The sequence below is a fragment of the Narcine bancroftii genome, chromosome 10, assembly GCF_036971445.1.
Source record: "Narcine bancroftii isolate sNarBan1 chromosome 10, sNarBan1.hap1, whole genome shotgun sequence".
Classification (NCBI taxonomy): Eukaryota; Metazoa; Chordata; class Chondrichthyes; order Torpediniformes; family Narcinidae; genus Narcine; species Narcine bancroftii.
Genome location: NC_091478.1, coordinates 2,558,581 through 2,581,606, shown reverse-complemented (window position 1 = coordinate 2,581,606; position 23,026 = coordinate 2,558,581). Strand labels below are relative to the sequence as shown.

Here is a 23,026-nt window from a genome sequence, read left to right as displayed (position 1 = left end):
AAAGTATCCAACTTTCCAACTCTGCAACTCTTCTTCAAGATTAATTTGCTTAGATTATTTCCAGGGCTTGATAAAATTTTTGACCTGATGGAAAATGACTGAAATATTTAAGTCTGTACTTGAACCATTGATATTGCCTGACCTAATGAATATTTTCATTAATTTCTATTTTATTCTATTATTTTTCAAAAAACTTCTCAGGTGCTATTTTGTTCACTAAAAACATTGGAGCAAAGAAATAATTTAATTCATTTAATCATTTCTTTTCTTCTTTACAATATCATCATAAATAGTTCTAGGGGTGACACATTTCTCTGAACTATATTTTGTATATAATTTGTGTTGATTTTGATCTCTTTTGCTAATTTTTTATCTGACCTGGTTTTGTTCTTATTTACATTTTGTAACTTTTGGCTGTTTATCATCTCCCTCCCAGTAATAAGGATCTATGTTAGGCTTTTGACTATTTGGTTTTTTTTTTAAAAAAGGTCTGTTATTTACTTCTTTAGTCAACACTGGCTCTTTTAAGCAACAAGAAACTGCAGACAGGAAGAATTTTCTCTGGATGCCCACTGAATCATCACATCAAAATGATTTTCACGGAACAAATTTAATTGCAACCTATTCTGAAATTTAAAAAAATATTTTTTATAACTTTACCTTTTGGGTTAAGCTCAGTTTCAGGGGATCTTTGCTTCTTATGGCACCTGAATTCGTATTACTCACACATATAAACCTCTAACATAGTGGACACAGCCCAGGACATCACAGGCAAAACCCTCCCCACCATCGAGAGCAACTTCAGGGAACATTGCTGTTGGAGAACAGCAGCAATCATCAAGGATCCCCATCACCGAGCACACAGACTTTTCTCCCTGCCACTGTTGGCAAAGAGGTCTCGGTGCCACTAGACTCGCACCACCAGCTTCAGGAACAGCTGCTCCCCCTCCACCATCAGACTCCTCAACCACAAACTCAATTCAGGGACTCCTTTAAGGACTCTTACTTTTGCACTTTATTGATTTTTTTCCTGTTTTGCACACAGTTTTTTTTTTACATCCTTGATTTGTTTACATGCGTACATTAGTGATAATTCTGCCTCGCCCACAAGAAAAAAAATCTGTGTTGTATGTGATGTCATGTATGTACTCTGACAAGAAATCTGATCTTCATTTCACCATTCAACAATCTGTGCTGATAACTAAGCCCTGGTAATTACTTTTCTGTTCTTAATAGCATCTACTGCTGCTGGATGGCAAGTATGATTTACCACAACCATTATATATTAATAATTACATTCTTTTCTGTTTAAAATTTTTCCCTAGACATTTTCTTTCATATACTAATTAGTATCTAGCAAACATTGCAACATTAAATATAATTTTAAATAAACAGCAAAAAAATCTGCATATGGTGGAAACTAAAATAAAGATAGTAATGTTGGAAATACTTTGCAAGTCACCAGTATCAATAAATAGTATTCCTGAATGATACAATTTAAAATATTTTAACTTAAATCAAATATCAAGCTTGCATAGACTCCTTCCTATAAGTGTAAAAGTTTAAAAAGAGTTCTTAAGATAAAATTCATGTGTATGAGTTATTTTCAAACCATTGCATAATAGGTTGGTAATTTCCTCTTCTTTTCACCTCATTCACCAAGAGCTTCAGTGCAATTGTTGAATGGGTAACTTTTTCAAATGGCACTTCTGAGAACATTTAGCATCAACTCAATTCTTGAGGCTTATAGTTAGTGTGAAGATTTAATATAATTTATGTATAACACACACAGTATGTATAAATATACACCCGTACCTGGACTTGTGCCCAACCAAGTAACATCCAATTGCAGATTGATCCAAGGTTACCATAAGGGCTTAAAATTTTTGAATTTTTGCCAGGATCAACGTTGATGGGCATTATTGTAGTTGGTACTGTATTTACATTTTATTAAACATGGTATTTAGACATATGTATGTACAATACAGAGGTTTAGGTAAATACGTTTGTGTTTCATGGTATCTTATGTTGTACAGTATATTTCACCTAAGTGATCAACTTACACCCAAATCAATTTGTGTCCCCACCACCAGACATAACCCAGATGCAAGTCGATATATGGCTATATATCTATTTATGTTGGGGGAGGGTGTGGTGGGGTGGGGGTGGGTGTGTAAGTAAAACAAATGTGTTAATTCTTAGTATAATGTTAAAACTATATTTTATCTAGATATAGTTTAATAAGTTAGCTGTGGGCTGGTACAGGGTCACAGCACATTTACAGATACGCCATTGTACTCAGAGAAGAGTGTTTATTCTCGGAGTTGCAGCATCTTGGACAGACAGAGCTAATGGATTTCATGTAGGCCTTAATTATTCAAGAACTGCTGAAGGAAGCCATCTGTTTTTAATCAAAGCCACTTTAGCCTCTTGAAAAGAGATGAGGTCAGAGGTTGTTATGAATATGGAATGGTTTTGAAAAAGGAACAGAATTTTGGTCGAAGTAAAACTGATGGTCATGTGGTTTCCAAGAATTGGGACTCTCCTCAGTGATGATGTAACGGTCGCATGATTTGGAGAAATATATTATCAAATTCAGACATTTTGTGAAAGACAGGGTTGAATTACAGTAACCAGAGTTGGTGCTGTGGTTGTGTTACAACTAGGAAATGGGGATCACAGAATTAGTGGCTTTTAAAATGAAGAAGACCATTTCACTGTTTCTTTGGAAAAAGAGGATAGATTTCTACTGGGTCTATTTTTGTGTATGGCCACTTTGTTTCACCCATGTCTGGTTTGTGACTTTATCGTGGAAGAAAATAGTCATATTGTGAGTAAAGAGGCCTGAAGACAATGTTTAAAAGCGCTTTATCATTATTTCTGAACTGAGAATTTAAGATCAACTTTTTAGAGTGGGACTTTGAATTATACACATACACATTTACACATTGTGGGGTTAAATTTAGAGATAAGAAATAAATATTATGTTATTAATAGTTTAATTTTAAAAATCTATTATTTTGAATTTACCATTGCCTGGTGAACTTTCCATTGCTATTTCTGTGTTAGTCCTAACAAAGTCCCTTTAGTCCTTAACAAAATTTATGGGGGATGTTAGTTTGTAATATTGAAACAATGTTTATGAGCTTAGTGAGATTACACACACATACATATATATATATATATATATAAAAATGTATATATATATATATAATATATATATATATATAATATATATATATATAATATATATATAGAAAGATAGGGAGAGAACATAGTGTAGATCTATTTATGTGCGCGCGAGCGCATGTGTGCGTGTGTGTATATATATCTATCTACACACACACACATATTAAGCACATAAACATTGTTACAATGTTGCTGATAATTTTGTGAATATCAATGTTGTGATTCAACTGGTTTAATCTATAAAGATAAATCCTGCAACATTTTTAAAGGAATAAGTTAAAATTTGAATTCAATAGGAGCAAATATTGGGCATATGTGGGCAGTCCATTTACTATCACACATTTTAGGCTGTTACTAAAATGCAACATTTCCCCCTAAATTGGCTCTTCTAAACCACGAAAATTGAAAAATTCTGTTAATGTATAAAAACTTGTTACATAATTATGCTCTAAATCAGCTATGCTCAACCTTTTTTTGGCTATGGCCCCCTTAGGACCCTGCTCATAGTTTATGGGCCTAACCCTTTCCCTGTGAAGCAGTCAAGTTTAGTTGGTTTCTTCTGTACTTCTCTCCTACTGACGACTTAAAAAAAACTATGATTTCAGTTCGTGGCCTCCCCCTTAAATGTGCTGTGGTCCCCATGGCCCCCTTTGAGACTGGCTGCTCTAATATACAATTGACTCACTCACCTTTTGCCTCATTTTCACTATCTAGAACCTTTTGAAAAGAAATAGGAGCTAGAACATCTCCAGCTTTAATCATCAAAGATCGATTGTTTTGACCACATTTCACATCATTGTATCTTTTGATCTAAAATACAAAGAAAACAGTTAACTGGCTAAGTAATTAAATCTATATCATTAAAACAAATAGCCTGCTTTCAATAAAGTACCATTTGGTGCACAAAATATTCTCTACTTTTAAAAACTTCCAAGATGTATTATTCTATTCTTTCAAAACTTGGATGATTGTTCACTCAAATACACGTTAAACAATATAACAGGGAGCCCCCCCCCCCCCTTTCTGGTGTTACTCCTTATGGAACTGGCTAGTTGTTTTTGATACAGTTGGGTTACATCTGAGGTACATTCATTGCGGCAGAGCAACAAATTTATTGAAATATATCACTAACAGCAAAGCTATGTGAATCTGTCAAATTCTCAAAGGCCAGAGTGGCAGATTTTTGGATATATTGAATGTTATTCAACTTAATATTCCAACACACTTTTAATTAACATTTTAGACCACTATTACACATGTGGAGAACTAGGCCCCAGTGAGCTTAAAGAGAATGTGAAAAGTCCAACTTGTTAAATTCCTGGATTTCCTCACCTCCTGACCACAATCCATGAGGATTGTTAAGAAAATCTCCTCCACAATCTCCATTAGTACCGGAGCACCACAGGGCTGCGTACTTATCCCACTGCTCTACTCACTATATACTTATGACTTTGGGGCTTGGTACGAGAATAACATCATCTACAAATTCACTGATGTTACCACAGTAGTGGGTGGTATAAAAAGGAGCAATGAGTCAGTATACAGGGGGAAGAATGAAAACTTGGCTGAATGGTGCATCACAACAATGTGAATGTGTGGACTTCAGGAAAGTAAAACTAGAGGTTTACCATCTAGTGACCATTGAGGGAATCAAAGGTGGAGTGGGTGAGCAAATTTAAGTTCTTTTGAGTCACATCTCAGATGATCTTTCCTGGATCCAACACACAAATGTCATTGTAAATAAAGCATGTCAGTGCCTCTACTTCCTCAAAGTTTGCAGAGGTTTGGTACAACACCAGAAACCTGCCAAATTTCTACAGATGTTTTGTTAGAAAGTATGGGGACATCAATACATTCAAGTGTAAACCCCTGCAAAAGATAGTGGACACATCTCAGAACATCACAGGAAAAACTCTCCCCAATATCGAGAACATCTACACGGAACAATGCTGTCCGAGAGGAGAGCAATCATCGAACAGGACATGCTCTGTTCTCTCTGCTATCATTAGGAAAAAGGTATGGGTGCCACAACACTAACTACAAGTTCAGGAACAGCTCCTACCCCTCTATTACCAGATTCCTTAACAACAAACTCAATCAGGGACTTATTTAAGGACTCTTTTGCATTTTTTGATTTTTTTTTCCTATCTCTGCATGGCACAGTTTGCTTATATTTCTTTATTTGTTTACATGTAAATGTTGAGTCAGGTTTTTCTTACACTACCTTTAAGTGGTAATTCTGCCGTGAGTCCACAAAAAGGAATCTTGTGCATACTTTCTGAACTAATTAAGAACAATTGGAATCAATGATAACACTTGCTGCTGGCATAGTCCTGTTGCAAACATTCCCAGTTATCAAAGGACACCAGGAGCATTTTGAGGAAAAAAATCTTGGTAATGCTATCATAGGCCCATCCTTGTCCATTTTACATCTTTAAATTTGTCCTAGATACATGCATGCATGGGAGAATGGTAGGTCAGTTCATTCTAGGCAGATTAGTTGAACAGCTGAGAATTATTATTCTAATTGTGTGTTTTCTCTATGCCATTCCTCATGGTTATTTTTAAAGTTTCAGCCTGTTTTCAAGTGCCATAACGGTGATCTATTTTAGGTAACATTGTTTCAAAAGACAAAAGTCTCTGGAAAAAGGAGTGAACTTTTTTTTCTTTAGGGTTCAGGAGCTTTTGAATTCTCTGACCTGCAGAGCTTGCCAGCACACTAAACCCAGCATTTCCTGTAAGATTCAGGCACAATCTCTTCAGAAGAGGACCCAAAATTTCAAGGTTTCTGGTTTTACTTGCTGCTGAACTCCTGGCCCCATGACTATTATCAGTAAATACAAAATGTATGGGGAGGGTGCAAGAGATTCTATTCATGCCTTGTGATCTATTTCATTGCATGATGGTAATATACTTGCATTTTGTATTGGGAACATGAGCTTATTAACACCTTGTAATATTGAGGAAGATTCATCATACTCTGCATAAAGGAAGATTTTTTTTCCATTTCTATTTCTAATGATGATGACTTCAGCTGATTGGTTTACACTTTACCTGCTCAATGATCACGATGGCTTGATCCTCTGGGAGTTGGGGAAATTCATAAACTGATGAATACAACTGCAAACGGTGAAGAATTTGTTGGATGTAATTCTTGTATGGTCCCCTGCTGTTTAGTTTAAATGCTCTTCTAAGGTGCTCCATGGCAATTTCGATACGATTTTCATCCTCCTCAATCTGAGCTATTTCTATATGAACTTGGCAACGCAGCTGAATCAACAAACTAAACAAAATTGTAAAAAAATTAAAAGCATTCATGCAATGCAACAAAACAAATTTTGAACTGAGAGAATTGGGAAATGGCAAGAGAGAAGTCTTTCCTATAAGCAGTCATAAAGTATTCAAAATTATTTATTTGTTATTTTAATTCAACACAATAATAAATTTCATGTTTATTGACTATATATTATTTCTTGGAAGGTTTAAGCCAGATCAATGTGACATCTACAGTGCACAGCCAATTCTGTGAAGTGAATAGGAAATTGAGTTGTAAATGAACCAGCTCATAATTTAATCTATTCTAGAACTTGCACATCAATTTTCGATCCACCACTGAAATGGTCTAAATCATACTGTCGATGATGGAGTTCCTTGAAGGTAGCTACCCAGGTTATTGCCCCAATTTCCACTCTCCACAATTTGGGCAGAAGATGGTATCACCTGCTGAAATCCTAAAACTTGGCAATGAATAGTCTCAGTTTACATCAGGGAAGAGAAAGATGTACCAGAAATCCTCAATGAAGCTATGATTGTGACCATCTTCAGAGAGAATACAAGTCTGAGGATGGTAACAGCAGAGGCATTTTCCTGCTATCTACCGCGGGGTAAGTATACTTCTGAATTACCCACTTCCATTGGCTGAAGAGTGGTTCTCCATCTCACAGTGTGGGTTCTGTCCATCAAGAGCCACAGTGAACATTATCTTCATCATTCAGTGAAGAACCCCAAGAAAATATCACCACACTACACATGGCCTTTTCAACATGCTGAAGCCTTTGAATCGATCATTCACACTTTATCAGCATAACCCCTTATTTGGTTCTACCTACATAACCGGTTGACGTGAACCAAGATAACCACTGGTAAATCCTTTTTATCTCCTTCGCAGGTTCCTCCCCATCCACTTTAATCCCTGCACGAGATAGATCTTATCCTTACAACTAGGAAAAGTAGTATTCATCTCCTGAACGATGTTATCCCTTGTCAGAACCACATTTCTACTATTGCCCAATTTGAATAGCTCCAAGGATGTATGATCAGTTTGTTAATCCTCTCTGCATCCCTTCTGTGATCCATACATGATATAATTACATTACATCTGTCAGACTAATCCAAGGCTGATACTGATCTTTGAATTGCCCTATGTAGGCTACTCATGCTCATATCCTCCTCTGCATTGTCCAAAGCTAGGATTGCAGTTCATTAGTGTTGCAGGTACTATTTGCAGATGTGAATACTATAAATCACAATAGATCACTGTCGTCTCCTTGATCTTTTCAAACCTTCAATATTTCATGGTTCACCACTCTTCATCTTATGGCAATAATTCAATTGCACTTCTACCAATGAGTAGACAGGCAAACTCCCATGTTGCAGCTACTCAGGTTAAAGAAATTGGCCAAAATTTTACAGAATTCATAAAACACTGCTCAAAATTTTGAGATACAGAATAACATTTTCATTTATAAAACCTATGTGGATAAAAGATACACGCATAAATGCGATAGACAAGCATCCTGGAGAAACTCAGCAAAGCACAAAGGATGCATCACAAGCAAAGGGTAACCAATGTTTCACACTGGGCTCATTAATGACCCACTAGATGCTGCATTTCTCTAGCACCCTTGTGTACTGTATGTGACCAAAGTATCTGCAGACATTCTTCTTTAAATTCAGTTTTTCAACTTTCATTTCTAAGTGTACGTGCATTTGACGTGGCTCTGGCTTACAGAAAATCACAACACCAGCTATTTTCTTGTAATATAACGAACTTCTCCCCCCACTCTCATGTAATCCAGGCATGTTCCATGGTTTATCTGTGCTATTAACATTTGATCTCACTATCAGATTTATTCCTCTTGTTCCACCCATCCCTTTCCCACCTTCCCTGACCTGAAAAATAACCAATTTTTTTTTCCCACTTTTCAAGTTCTGATTAAGGGTCCTAAATCTGAAATGTTAAATGTTTCTCTTTTCATAGATGCTGACTGACTAGATGAATGGTTTCTTTTTTTGCAGTTTTATTTCCGTATCCTTAACTACTTTGATTGGACATTAACCCATTTTCCTTTTGCTTCAGAATTCCATGTCTTTGGTGAATGGATATAAAATTTATTCAAATACAGTTTAAATTTTAAGATTTCAAAGCATTGTTTACAGTTATTTATGATCAAGTAAAACAATATATCCTTGGTGGATTGAAACAGTTGTTTTAATTAGATTGTCAGTTTGGTTAATATTTGCTCCTTTTGCCTAGTAAATCAGAAAAGCCATTCCATTTCAATAATATGGCAACAGCTACAATACTAGTCTAAGAAACAAGATGTATGTTTATATCCTAAGGAAAATGAGACATCAATGAACTATTTTGGCTCATAGAACCAAGATGGCCAATCCATTTTACCTGCCCAATTCTCTCAAAGTTCCATTACAGCAGAATTATAACGAAGCATCTCATTACATTGAGATGTCATAGCAATGCATAGTGGGATATAATTCTTTGATTCTTTCAGGGTATTATAAATGAAAAGCTGAACACTGAGAAATTTAAAAGCCAATAATATTTAACATTTTCTATCCAAGAATAACATGAATGTTCTGTGTTGGATTGCATGATTAACTATGGGGAAACCAAAATTTGCTTTCACTTTTTTCCTTTTCTCCACCTCTGACGGAACTGCAGTTGTTAAAACTTTACTGTCCCCATTTGAAAGTAATGACTGTACGTGGAGATAAAATTCCCAACCCATTTCATTTCCTGTTCATCATTCTCATCACTGCTGCATTGCCATATCCACCAAGTCAAAGAATATTTAATATGTATTTTTAAAAAAGAGAAATAGATTCGTCCTAATTACCTATCAAGGTCATTAAGAGTTGTTGCAATATTGATTAATGGGTTGTACACATGTTTTCGCAAATTAGGTTGGAACAAAGGCAGACAAAGATTCCACTGAGTCACACAAACAGTCTGAATCAGTCTTTCATTTCCCTCTCGTACAGCATTCTGCAGGACTTGATCTACTCGTTTAATTACTCTCAAGGAATGCTATAAAGGAAATAAAATTTGATTAACAGCAAGATTCCATATAAATTATACAAAGATACTTTGTAAACCAGTGCTCAGTCAATATTAGAAATAAAATTTGCTTGTAATTGTGAAATGTAAATTGCAGCATCCTTCACCCTGTTGAAATTGATTTTCTTGAAATGCACAACATTCTTGTGGAGATAAGGAAATGATGTTTCCCTGCCAATGGTGTCTAGAGCCAGAGATCATTGTCTCAAAATAATGAGCTGACCAATCAGGCCTGACACAAGAAGAAATTCCTTCATCCAGAGGGTGGAGAATCTTAGGGAATTGGGAATTGTCTATCCAAGAAGGTTGCTGAGATTCATTTGGCAAGTATTTTGGTAACAAAGACCAGAATTTTAAGGCAATCAAGTGATATGGGATAAATATAGGAAAGTGACATGATAATAATAAATCATGATCTTATGATGTGAATCATGAGGGACTATTTTATTTTCCAATGATCTACAAAAGCAAAAGAAAAACACATGCAAAGGTTGATGAAGATTCTATGAAGATTCTACCCTCCATCTAAGATTCTGAAAATGCTCCATTTCACCCATCATGCTCATAAGGCTTTGTAATAATATCTTTTAAAACTTAACCCCATTGCAAGTGCATCATTATTTCATGAACTTCATCTTTTCCATTAAATCATTCTAAATGGCTGTAAAGACCCAGATTGAAATGAAATAGACATGAAATTAAAACCAATAAGTGGAGCTGGACAGCCAAGTCAGCAATAATACCTCTACAAAGCTTTTGGTGCATTTCTCAGCCTTTATCCCCAGCCTTTGTATTTCAAGTTCAGATTCCAAGCATTCAATTTCCATTGATATTGCTTTATCCTGCAGAATCAGATTGGTAATAGCCATCTTATTACACTATTGAGTTGAAATTGCAACAACAATTAAAAAATATTAACATACAACAAATGTTTTTGTCTGTAATTTTAAAAAGGTATGAAGTTGTAGCACAATCAATAACCACAAGCAGATGCAAAGTAAGTAATTAAAGGGTTTAATAATCCAAAACACAGGCACATTGACACATGCTGCTGGCCTGGTTCCAAGTATGAAGGGAGAAGACGAGGGCAGCTAAGCTTTTTGGGGAATCTTACGGTGAGGAGTTAGAGAGTTGGAAGTGGGCCAGCCTGTACAGTATACATGCAATGCCGTGTTCCACCACAGAAGTGTTTTCATATCAATAGCTTGACCACACCAAGGCTCTCCACTATAGTTTATGGTAGGGATTGTTAAGAGGTCGTTCCAGGATTTAAAGGAAGCATCCATTGTATGCTGGTGAGTAATCAGAAGGAGAGCTAATTGTGGACACTGACTGGGTCCCGTTTGATTATTGGATGACATTGTGGTCTGAGATTTCTTGAAGGAATTCTGTGCTGGCAGTGCACATAAACAACAGGTTTGCTGAAGGATAATAATGTGTGGAGCATGTTCTCTACACTGAGATCACCAGCACATTATAAATCAGAAGAAAGTTGGCAAGTCTCTAGAATGAATGATTACACTGGTTGCAAGCTGAAGGCATTTATTCTGGATAGCTTTAAAACCTATAGCATGAACAGTGAATTTTATAATTTTAGATAACCCCTCCCCACTCCTATCCTACTCTACTGTTTCCATCTCTCCATTACCTGTTCCCATTCTCACTTTTCTCTAACATTACTACCCATCCCCCTCCAGTGGACTTCATCCCAACCTGTCTTTCCAACCTCCTTCTGGCCAGTATTGTATCACCTCTTGGCCCATCCCCAGCCACCCATTTTCCCTCCTTTATGCACATGATATCTTCCCTCTACTTTAGTCTTGATGAAGGGTCCGGACCCAAAAAGTTTCTAACCAAAAATGCTGCGTGACCTATTGAATCCCTCCAGGTTCTCTTCGTTCAGCCCTTCAAACAAAACCAGATGACATTAATACTTCCAATGGATTAGAACTAATACTAAACACGATATTTAGCAGTGGCTCTAACGTCAGATGAAATCTAATGGTCACTGGAACTCAAATTATAAATAAGGGGACTTTCTCCACAAATATTTGAACGTAGATACTTCATTCAAATGACGGATGTAACTATTTCTAATGATGACTACATTGCAAATCTATTTTGCTGAGTACAAAACTCATCAAATATCAAACAAGATAAATATGTGCAGATTGACACTCACTCTTATGTCATGGCTTTTGAGGTCATTAATATAATTTGACGCCTGGTCAAAATGTTTTACTTCCAATGCAAAATGGGCCAACTCCAACAATAAAGATACCCTAGAGTCAGTTACAAGACATTGGAAAAAAGTACTTAAGTTAGATGAGGCTATAATTACATGGATCAGTACAAAACAAATATTGCACAATAATAACAAATGACTTTTCCTTGGAATTCAGTGCTTTGAGTGTCATTTCAGTGAACTAGACAGAATAAAATATTATGCATTAGCTCATACTTATAATTCCACTATATTACAGAAAATCTTCAGTATCTATTAAGGCCCAAAAGTTGAGAATAATTCGACATTCAACCAGTGGAGTGCATCTATTTTTCTAAAAAGCTTGTATAGCTCTTTAATTGATAAAAAAATTTCAATTATAATCCTATGATTGATATAGTTTGCTTCCTATATTAATTAGTTTTTAAGAAATTACCTTTTTACTCTTTTCTCTTTACCTTTTAAAAAAGGAGTCCAAAAGATTTAAAAAAACTGCATGCATATTAACTTAATATCATTTGGGGAAAAAAAACTGAAGGTTATTAGAAAGAATAAGATACAAGTACAGTTAGAAAATCTCAAAAGGACAAAACAAAGTCAACACAGATTTCTCATGTTACTCAAGGGTGTAACTGGTAGAATGGACAAGGGAAAACCAGTAACATGGTGTACAATAATCCTGTGATAATCCAGCATGCTGTGGTATTTGGTTGTGCTGGTCTGACAGATTTTTCATTCTATTAGGTGTTTTTCATATTTGTTCCTTATTGTACTTCTAATTTTGCATGTTACATAGTATTATGATAAATTTTCCAATGCACTTGCTCAGTTTTAGGAACTGAGGCCCTGGTGAATCTTGGAGGATCGTGGAAACTGGGGACCAGGTTACTCTCATGACCTTAGTGATATTTTATTGAAAAGCAGAGCAGGGATCAATGGGCCAGATGGCCTACTCCTGCTCACATTTCTTATGTTTTTGTCAATCAGTCACTAAAATCAGATAATATTCTGGGACCTTGGAGGATCATGCCTAAAATAGTTAATCTCTTTTCTAAAAAAATACTTGCCAGACAGGAAATGCAACAAAGATTCACCGAACTTATTCCTGGGATGAAGGATTCCCATGTGAGGAAAGATGTCCAGTAATTTCGTATTAACTGGAGTTTCAAAGAACAAGAAGGTAATTTGATAGAAACCTAGAAATTTCTAGAAAGGCAGCCTGGACAGAGTGGATGTGGTGAGCATTGGAGTACTATCAATTAGACTCAACAGGCCAGAAGATTAATAGGCACGATAAACACCATCATATCTTTCATGCTGTTGGCCCGATTCCAAGACAGGACTGAGGGAGGGGGATTGGGCAATACCATGTTTATTAGGGATCCTGAAGGGGGAGGAGTTACAGTATCAAAGTAAGGCCAATCAGTCTAATGACTACAATACACAAGCATGTTTTCCCTGACTGGGCTATCTTGAACAGATTTGAGATAGAGTTGGAGGAATATCTTTCTTCAGACAATGGAGAAGATGCGAAATTTTCCATCTTAGGAAGCTATAGGAGCCAAGTTGAATATATGAAAGCTTTAAGTAAAACATGAAAATCTGTAGACACAATGGATCAAGTGAAACACACAATGCTAGAGAAACTGAGCAGGTCAAACAATGTCCTTTAGATAGCAAAGTTAGAAGTACATACGTAAGATGGAGATAGATAAATTTCTAAATGCAAAAAAAAACTCGAGGTATGTGGAGAAATGGAAAATAGGAATTGAATGTTGGAGTAGGCTCCAAGGGCTGAATGGCCTACACCTGTTTCTTTGCAAAAAAGACAACAAAATTTTGGCTTCAACAAATTGTTAAGTGAATTTTGTGAGTGTATTTAAAATTAAATTCCATCTTTATTCTTGCATGACTTATTTATGTCAGTTACAAAGACAAATGCAACAGAGGATTGGGCAGCAAGTAGAGCAGTTTCAATTACACCTCCAGTGAAGATTGCACACTCTCCTTGTGTGACCACAGTTTCCTCTGAGTGCTCCACTATTCCCCCACATTCTTAAGAAGTGCAGGTTAGTAGGTATATTGACAACTGTAATCTGCCTCCAATGCGGAGGTGAGTGGAAGATTCTAGAGGCTGTTGATGCAGAGAATAAAATGTTAACAGTGTAGGTCCAGTGTAAATGGGCATTTAATGGCCAGCATAGACTTAATGGGTCAAAGAGTGTTTCCATGCTGTGTGACTCTACAACACAATTCAGGATTCTGAGACTATGGAAAGATGGGAAATTGTCGATATGAAGCATGCTACTATTGACACAAGCTCAGACTAAATGTAACAGTACTAGTCTATTCAACGTCTCTGCAAGGTATTATTGTTCCTAGGGATGAAACATTTTGAATTGTATTTAATCCAGAAACAATAGATATTGTTTAAGATTAAGATCTCAAGTGATCTTAACTTAGTTGCACATTGAGCCAGTTGATAGTGATCACTATCAACTGGCTCAATGTGCAACTAAGTTAAGATCACTTGAGATCTTAATCTTAAACAATATCTATTGTTTCTGGATTAAATACAATTCAAAATGTTTCATCCCTACTAGCAAACTTAACCCACCTGCTTGCACTAATTTAGCTCAGATATAATTATGGATCAGGTTAAAAAACTGAACGTTGATTATTCTTGCTGAATAAGTAAGAAACTCTTACTTTGATAACAGTTTGTCTATCCCTTTGATTCTTCACATGAATTACATCACAAATTTATTCAAATCTAAGTCTAGAAACTCTTTGCACAATAAAAATAAAACAAGATTTCAATTCAGTGTTACCACACCTACCTTTCCTGATCAGTTAGCTGGGAAGATGTTGTGATATGTGTATCTGACAGGCCATCAAACTTTGTTGTTGACAGTGTTTCCTGAGATTTTATAAGTTGATGTATCTTAGTCAGTTGAATTGTGAGGTTCAGTGAATAGTTATTTCCTTTTAATTTACTAGAAGGATCAAAAATACTAAGTCAGACACTTCAACTGAAATAGAATCAAATTCTACGAAACTTTGTTCTTTTGTGACTAAAAAACTTGGAAACATTTCCAAATAATTGTGTAATGGAGTACAAAGTGGATTTCTGTGCTCATAAAGATCCTAGATGCAGTGTTTAAAATTTGGATCAGGATAACTTGAAGTTAATAGCATCATTCACTGCCGTACAATGAGATTTGTAAATTGTACTTTTTCTGCAATTTATAATATATTGCTTATTTGTAAAACAGGCTGACAAGCCCAAATTAGATACTTACGATTTCAGCCTCTGAATCTTGCAAATGGCTGTCAGATGGATAGATCCTTTTATCTCTTTACTCATTTTGTTAAAATCCAAAAGGTTATGAAGTACCTAAAGTCCAACAGTTCAGTTTAAATATATATTCTCAAAACTAACAATAAGGAGAATATTTTGGCTCAGTAATTTCTACACTGAAAGCAAAATCTCAGAATTAAATCCTGCAAGTTTTGTCCAGAATGTTCAGTTTTTATAGCAGATGTAAGAGTTTTCCACAATAAATTGCTGTGTAGACACATTTTTAAAATTCTTTTCTTAGTATTAATTCACTGAATGTATGCCTCAGTTACTATCTATTGCCTTTCCTATATTGCCTCAACTGAGTGGTTTATTGGGACATTCCAGAGGGAAGTTAAGCGTTAACCACATAATGTGGAAGTGGAGTTTGTTAATGAAGCTTCACCATCCAGAAAACTCAAAACCCAAGGCAAAGCAGATAATTGGTTGTAATCCATTCTTCAACCTAACCCATCACACCCTTAACTTTATTGTTGCAGCATTGCAGACAATTCTCAAGCTGCACCTTTGTACCTGCAGGCTCTCAGCTAAAAGCAATAAAAATCACAGATGCTTGAGAATCCTCCATGTCAAACTATATTCTCATCATAAATAAAGCAACTTCCCTCCTACAAAGTCAACTGAAATAATGAAATAAATATACTGTATATTTCGGCATACAAGTCGATCCCCTTTTTCAGCCTCATTTTATGGGCTTTATGATATATTCCGGATACATCAACCCCAATTTTCTGGCTGCCTGAGGTGCCCCACTGACCGGCATACAAGTCGACCCCCAAAGCTTGCAATGCCTGAGGGAGGCCATTGACTGACATATACATCGCACCGCCCCCCCCCCCCCAATAGATCACGTGGATTGATCTGCTGGGTGTTGGCTGGAGGTGATTGCTATTAAGATCCATTGACATAACACAATATGCAACAAAAATATGAAATGAGTTTTAAGTTGAAAATTATTGAAATGGCCAAGAAAACCAACAACTCCACTGCTGCAAGAAAATTTAACAAGCATGAGAAGTTAGTAAGAAAGAAGTGACTTTAAGAAACATACCAAAAAGGAATCACTCATTGACCAGTTGGAAAATCATGTTGCAGAATGGGTATTTGAACAGAGGCAATATTATTACATAGTCACCCAAAATAAGAACCTTTGCATTGCAGTGGGCCAAGTCACACTCAGATCTCAGTAAAGATTTTGAGGCTACAGTCGGCTAGTGCAATCGTTTCATGAACAGGAAAAATCTGGTATTACGACAAAACAAAAATTGTACAGAAACTACCAAAAGATCTTGATCATAAAGTTATGTTCTCACCAATTATACAGAACTGACAGAAACATCAGTTTGCATTGTCAAAAATCGGAAACATGGATGAAACCCTCATGAATTTGGAGATGATAGGCAATAAAACAGTGGAATGGAAAGATATTAAAACTGTGCAAACCATGAGCACAGGCCATGAAAGGACCAGGTTTATCATAGTGTTATCGTACACAGCTGAAAGGACAAAGGCCCTTGGTAATCTTCAAACGCAAAATTAAACTGAAAATGAAATTCTCTGTGGGTATTTTTGTACATTTTCATGAAAAAGGATGGATGGATAAAATGGTGCAAGACTATGGAAAGACAATGTGTGGAACAGGCAGCTTACACAAAGATTAGAGTTTGCTGGTCTGGGATAGGCTTTGTAGCTACTTAATTGAGAACACTAAAAGTACATTAGCACTACATAAATCTTACACGGCAGTTATCCCACATAGTTTGACATCTACATTGCAACCTCTCGAGGTCTGCTTGAGCCAGCCATTCAAAGACCATGTGCGCGAGGAATGGGATACATGGGTGGTGAGGGCACAAAAGTCATTTACAAAAGGTGGGGCAATGCGTGCTGTATCACTTGATGTGCTGTCTAACCATGCTCAAGGCATGGGACAAAGTGAAAGCAGAGATGGTGATAAAATCATTTAAAAAGTGTGGTTTCTCTTGTGCAATTGAAGCCACAGAAGATTGGGGGACATTGATGATGGAGCTGAAACTGCCTCATCAGTAACTGACTGGGACCCATATGATGACGGTTTACCAGTGAGGTGTTCTTGCCGCCATTTTTGCCTCAGACGATGAAAGCGAGAGTGATTTTGAGGGGTTCTAAATGTCTTGTTTTCAGACAATTATAGTGATTTTGAAGGGTGCTAATTGTGTTGTTTCCACAAAAATCTCAAATAAATATGTTGAAGTCAGTTTTTATTTTAGACAAAGCGGATTGGATTTTGAGCTAAATTTAAGGTCTCAAAAGTATATCCGGCGAATTAGTTAACCCCCATTTTTGGAGTTTTAAAAAATTTCACTACACAACTTATACGCCAAAACATATGGTCACACAGACTTCTCTCTCCTGTACCATATTCTGCAGCCCTTCCCATAAAATGCATATAAACAAATCTGTCCTTCCACTATCACACACCATCATACCTCTCCTTCACCCTCACTAGATGGCAAATGTATTTCTGATAAACCATGTTTGAGGACCCCAGGAATTGAACATGTCCCAGAATATCAGCCTATGAAATTATTTATGGGCTACATGTTTAGAACCGTCTCAATATTTGGAGCTCTTTTAAAATGAAGGATGTTCATTTTGAAAGAAGATTTCATAGAATATTTTACAATAAGGTTTTCAAATTCATTTTTGAGTTAAGCAATTTTTAAAAAGCGTTATAAAGTGTTATATGAAGTGGAGGGTGAGGGCATGTGCAAAAGCTGGAGAATGAGGGAAAGAGGGTGAATGTGACTAACTGAGAATGCATGAAAGTGAGGACATTTGCAAGGAGGGAGAATATGTGAGAGAAAATGAGACTGACTTGAGGTAGTGGTATTAGATGGTAAAGGGGGATGAAAATGAATGAGGGGACTGGAGAGTATGCTTGTGGAATTGTGACTGAGGAAGTGAGAGAAGATGAGTGTGAATCCCAGTCAAAGAATAAACAAGCACAAGTAGATGTGATGGAACAGACATGTACAAGCAGGTGAGGGAACGTACATGTATGAAGGGAAATAGCATGTCTAGAATGGAGGGAGCTGTGCTTGAAGGAGAGAGCAACAAAAAGCAAAAGTATAGGTAAAGTATGCTTGCAAGAAGAGGTATGCATCTACAAAACTAAAAGAGGGACAGATTAGGCATGTGCAAGAAGTTATAGACATTGAGAGGAAGGTAGATTGAGCTGATGTGGGTGCAAGAGTACTCAGGGTGAGGAACGTGAGCATGAGTGAAGGGATATTTTCATGAGTGGCTGAAGAAGAACATGGAAAGGGGAAGAAGGGAAAGGTTCTGTTACCATGCTATATATCTAAAAAAATTATAAATTCTCAGAAACCCTGTTTTGCAGCTATAGCTCTAATTATCCCACTTTAATAACAGGAAAACAAATCCTCGATTTCACATGGCATTTCTGTCCTTTAAATTCATGTCAAAGCATTATATTTTTTAAAAATGAATAAAACAGTATGTGCTAATACAATTTTCTGAATTTTAATAGACAGTATAATTTAAATTGAAGAAATATTATTCTTTATTAGAGGTGAATAACTGGTGACAATGAAATAACAATTTAAGCTATTTTGTTCTACTACTATAGATTATGTATATTTTGGCCATCAGTGAGGCACTAAAAAATCTCACCTTTTTGAAATATCAAAATAAAAGTTTTTTTTTACCTGAATAGAAAATACCTTTGGATACATATGTGGAACATTAGATTTAATAAAATCTGCTGTACTTTGCGCAAAAGTTGTTGCCTCTTGCTTTCTCCCTTCATCCAAATAACATTCAATCAGTGCTCTGAAAAATAAATTAGAAATGTTTGAACCTTAGATAAAAAATATAGTGGGGTATAATTAACAATTATTATTTTGCCTAAACCCTTGTTCCTAGGTAGGACAAATAAACTTACATTTCCCAGAACACTAGGACCTATTGTAGCCACATTAATTATAGCCAAAGGGGAAATCAAGGAAGCCAACATCACATGGCAGTTGAACATGACTGTTTGGTATGACCCAGTACCACTGAGTAACCCGAAATATCCAATCCAGAAAAAAACTCATGGTGGTCATCTTCAAGCAATGGATCACCACAATAATCATTTGCCATATTGTACTTCCAAGGGTGTCTTTGCTCAATCAGCACAGCAGGTTAACTGATTGGATTTTCATCCAGAGGCTGAAATAATGGGTCTGAAACAATGGTTTCATTCTCACAATGACAACTGGAGAATTTAAATTTTAAGAAGATAAATCAACCTGTAATTTCAATCATGCATGAAGCCCTTACCCCAACTCATTCATGCCAATACTCAATGGTAGCCATACTATCAAGTTCAGGTTTATCATCCAACTCAACATTTCACAACCTGACAAGACGAAGTTTCTCCGGACTACAGGGCACACACATAATACACAGTACAGTATATATTAATATCATATATACATTAATATATAATTTAAATTGATTAAAATCAATATTTTGGGATGATTTGCTCGGTTACAGGATACTGTTCATCAATCCCACAGCATGTAGGAAGAAGCAATTTACCAGCCTGGCATCCTAGTTTTGATACTCCTGTACCACCTTCTTGATACTAGTGGGTCAAAGATATTTTGTGCTGGACAAGAATCTTCTGCAATTCCTTGAGCTTTGTTTAACCAACAGTCTCAGTAATTCTTGTTAATAGAAAGGAGGCCCCATTGATTGTCTTAGCACTTTTAATTATCGTCTGTTTTGATTTCTGGTCGGATGCTTTGCAGCTAACATACCACACAATGCAGAAACTAGGCAGAACACCTGTAAAAAGTTGTCAAGTTGGGGGCCAGTTCTCCTCAACTTCCTCAGGAATTGAAGGCACTACTGTGCCTTCCTGACTAATGAGGAGTTGTTGGTCCAGGATAGGTCGTCCTTTGTATGTACATCAAGGAAATTTTTGCTTTCCACTCTCTCCACCACAGAACCAATGATGTGTAAAGAAGAATGGTCGACCTTCATTCTTCTGAAGTCCACAATCATCTCCTTTGTCTTATCCACGTTGAGTTGCAGGTTATGATTCTTGCACCATTTTAGGAGCTGTCCAACATCTTCTCTGTAAGCTGAATTATCATTGTGGCCTATGAGGCCAACTGCTGTTATATCATTTGCAAACTTTATTGGTCTGTTTGAACTGAATCTGGCAGTACATTACAATAAGCCAATAGTAAAATGGTAACAATGAATCCCAAAGTAAATTTCCCATGTTACCAAGTCCAAGTTCAATCTACGTGCTACCAAAAAGGAATGCAAAAATGCTTTGGGATTTCTCTTCAGAAACAATAAAAATACAAGAATTTCAAACTATGCAATTACTCTTGTAAAAATCAAATATCCAGAATCTATCACATTTAATTGGTAGCACTCTCACCACTGAATCAGTACTTTCAAGAGCCAGACATAATGCCTAGTTATTGGCCAACATTTCCTTCCCAACTAACATCATTGAAAGAGATGGTTTTTCATCATCACACATGTTTTTCAATCAACTGCCAAGTTATAATTACAAACCAGAAATATTTTACTGACTAACAATTATTGAATAGAGGTCTACAAGATTATGAGAGGCATAGATAGGGTGACCAGCCAGCACCTGTTTCCCAGGCAGGAATAGCAAACACCAGAGGACAGTAGGGTGCACCGAAGATTTAGTAAAATGTTACCTGGATTGCAGTATCTAGAATACAAAGAAAGAATGAGTAGACTGGGTCTTTATTCATTGGAGCATAGAAGGTTGAGGAGGGATTTGATAGACACATTTAAAATTATGAGGGGGATAGATAGAGTAGATGTGAATAGGCTCTTCCCCTTGAGGGTAGGTGAGATTGGAATGAGGGGTCATAAGGGTTAGGGGCGAAAAGTTTAGAAGCAACACGAAAAGGAACTTCTTCACTCAGAGGCTGAGTGGAATGACCTTCCGGAAGAGGTGGTTGCAGCAAGGTCAATTTTGTCATTTAAGAAAAGGTTGGATAGTGCATGGATATGAGGGGATTGGAGGGTTATGGGCAGGGAGTAGGTAAGTAGGACTAGAGCGGATCACTTAAATCGGTACAGGTTAGAGGGGCCGAGATGGCCTGTTTCCGTACTGTAATTGTTATATGGTTATATGTACAAAGTGAAGGGAGGGAAGTTTAGGGGTAAATCTTTCTAGAGTTGGAATGCCTTGCCAGGGATAGTGGTGGAGGCTGAAACATTACAGGCATTTAAGAGATTTTTAGACTGAAAAAATACAGGATTTTGGAATAGGGAGGGTTTGGCACCTTTTTTAAAGAAGGAAAAAGTGGGTCAGCACAACATCGAGGGCTGAGGAACCCATGCTGCATTCATTATTCTATGCTCTTAATTTTCTAAGACTGTGAAAGGCACAATACAAATGCAAGTCTCCTTTTATTGTTTAAGTTTTGCTTTACTGAAAAATTTAAAATATAACTTTTGTTTTTTAAAAAGAGTGAACACCAGATATATTCTTTCTACAATCATTAAGGTTATTTTTCTGCTTGGAAATACATTTGGGTTAAATGTGCTGTTTTATAGTGAATGGAAACAAGTTACTTACATCATTAATTGAGCCCTCCATTCATAATCCACATCTTCTACTATGAACAAAGCTTTTATTACTTCATTAAGACTTGAGATCACATAGGTATAGAAGCCTGGTTGTAAAAATGGCCTTATTATCCTCCAATATATAACAGATGCATTGTAAATCAGAAAATAGTATCTGTAAAAAAAAAGTATTTTTTAAATTTCCATATTGAGAACAAACTATTTAGGGTGGCTCATCTGGCAAATCAAAATGGTTAAAATTACATTGTTTTCAGTTTTAGTTTCTATAAACTGAGTCACAATATAAAGGAAATTAAAGAGAAACACAATTAGATTCTCTTATCAGATTTATTGTTTGAAAGCTAGTAAGCATTCAAACAAACAATGCAAACAATTAACCAATTTATGCAACTGGTAAAATTCTAATTTGCAAAATTATAATTGGATGCCTTTTTATAAATCACAATGTATTCATATCAGAGAATGAGTAGGTATGTACATTCAGATTTCCTCTGACATCCCAAAAGTTTGTGGGGAAATGGAAGTGTAAATATTAAATTATGAGGTCAGAATCTTTTCCCCATGGTAGATAGAGGTATCAAAAACAATCTTGGATAGGTTTAAAATAAAAGGAAGAAGGGGATTGAGCAGGAAAGATTAAAAAAAAACACATTGGTTGATGCCTGGAAATTGCTGTCAGAGGTGGTGGATTCAGATACACTATGTTTAAGAAACATTTAGACAGGCAAGACATCGAAGAATATTGACCTAATGCAGGAAAAAGGGATTATTGTAGATTGTTGAAAGGTTCAGCATAGATGAGGAAATAACCTGTTTTTGAAATGCACAACTCTTAAATATTTTTTGTTACAATTATAAATGTGACAGACAATATTTTAACCAACTTTGTACCTGCTTTCCTTTCTTGCATGTTTTATGGTCTCAAGTATGTACCGCACAGCTTTATTCAATTCATTCTGGAGACAAAAGCATGTTTCATTTCACGAAAAGCAAATATAAACTCACTTCAATGATACAAAATCTTCAATCTAAACTCAAAAAGTAGTAATACACAAACCAAGAAACACAGATAAGGCTTACATCAGCCACTCAAATTTCCTAAATATTTGTAAAACATCAAATTATATTGATGCTTTTTACAAATTTTCACACACAATGAAACCCTTAAATTTGAAAATAATGTTTATGATATATTCATAAGCTTGATTCATAGCCTTTTAGGTATAACTCACAACCAAAAAATATTCAAATTGAT

General features: G+C 36.1%; 1 protein-coding gene across 6 annotated transcripts in view; it reads right to left on the bottom strand.

Moving 5' to 3' along the window:
• The window catches only part of LOC138744073 (cilia- and flagella-associated protein 46), a 193,838-nt gene that overhangs the window by 153,399 nt on the left and 17,413 nt on the right, over nucleotides 1-23,026 (bottom strand). For all 6 annotated transcript variants that reach the window (XR_011345240.1, XR_011345241.1, XM_069899562.1 and 3 more), the window contains exons 4-13: nucleotides 22,663-22,727; nucleotides 21,761-21,925; nucleotides 18,843-18,966; nucleotides 15,074-15,168; nucleotides 14,612-14,767; nucleotides 11,730-11,829; nucleotides 10,291-10,389; nucleotides 9,327-9,517; nucleotides 6,244-6,472; nucleotides 3,879-3,999 (exon numbers count right to left, since the gene is read on the bottom strand). Coding sequence is in view for 4 of the 6 variants with exons in the window: in XM_069899562.1 (XP_069755663.1) it covers nucleotides 3,879-3,999; nucleotides 6,244-6,472; nucleotides 9,327-9,517; nucleotides 10,291-10,389; nucleotides 11,730-11,829; nucleotides 14,612-14,767; nucleotides 15,074-15,168; nucleotides 18,843-18,966; nucleotides 21,761-21,925; nucleotides 22,663-22,727 (1,345 nt within the window). In the remaining 2 variants the exon portion in view is untranslated. The remainder of the gene's footprint in view (nucleotides 1-3,878; nucleotides 4,000-6,243; nucleotides 6,473-9,326; nucleotides 9,518-10,290; nucleotides 10,390-11,729; nucleotides 11,830-14,611; nucleotides 14,768-15,073; nucleotides 15,169-18,842; nucleotides 18,967-21,760; nucleotides 21,926-22,662; nucleotides 22,728-23,026) is intronic.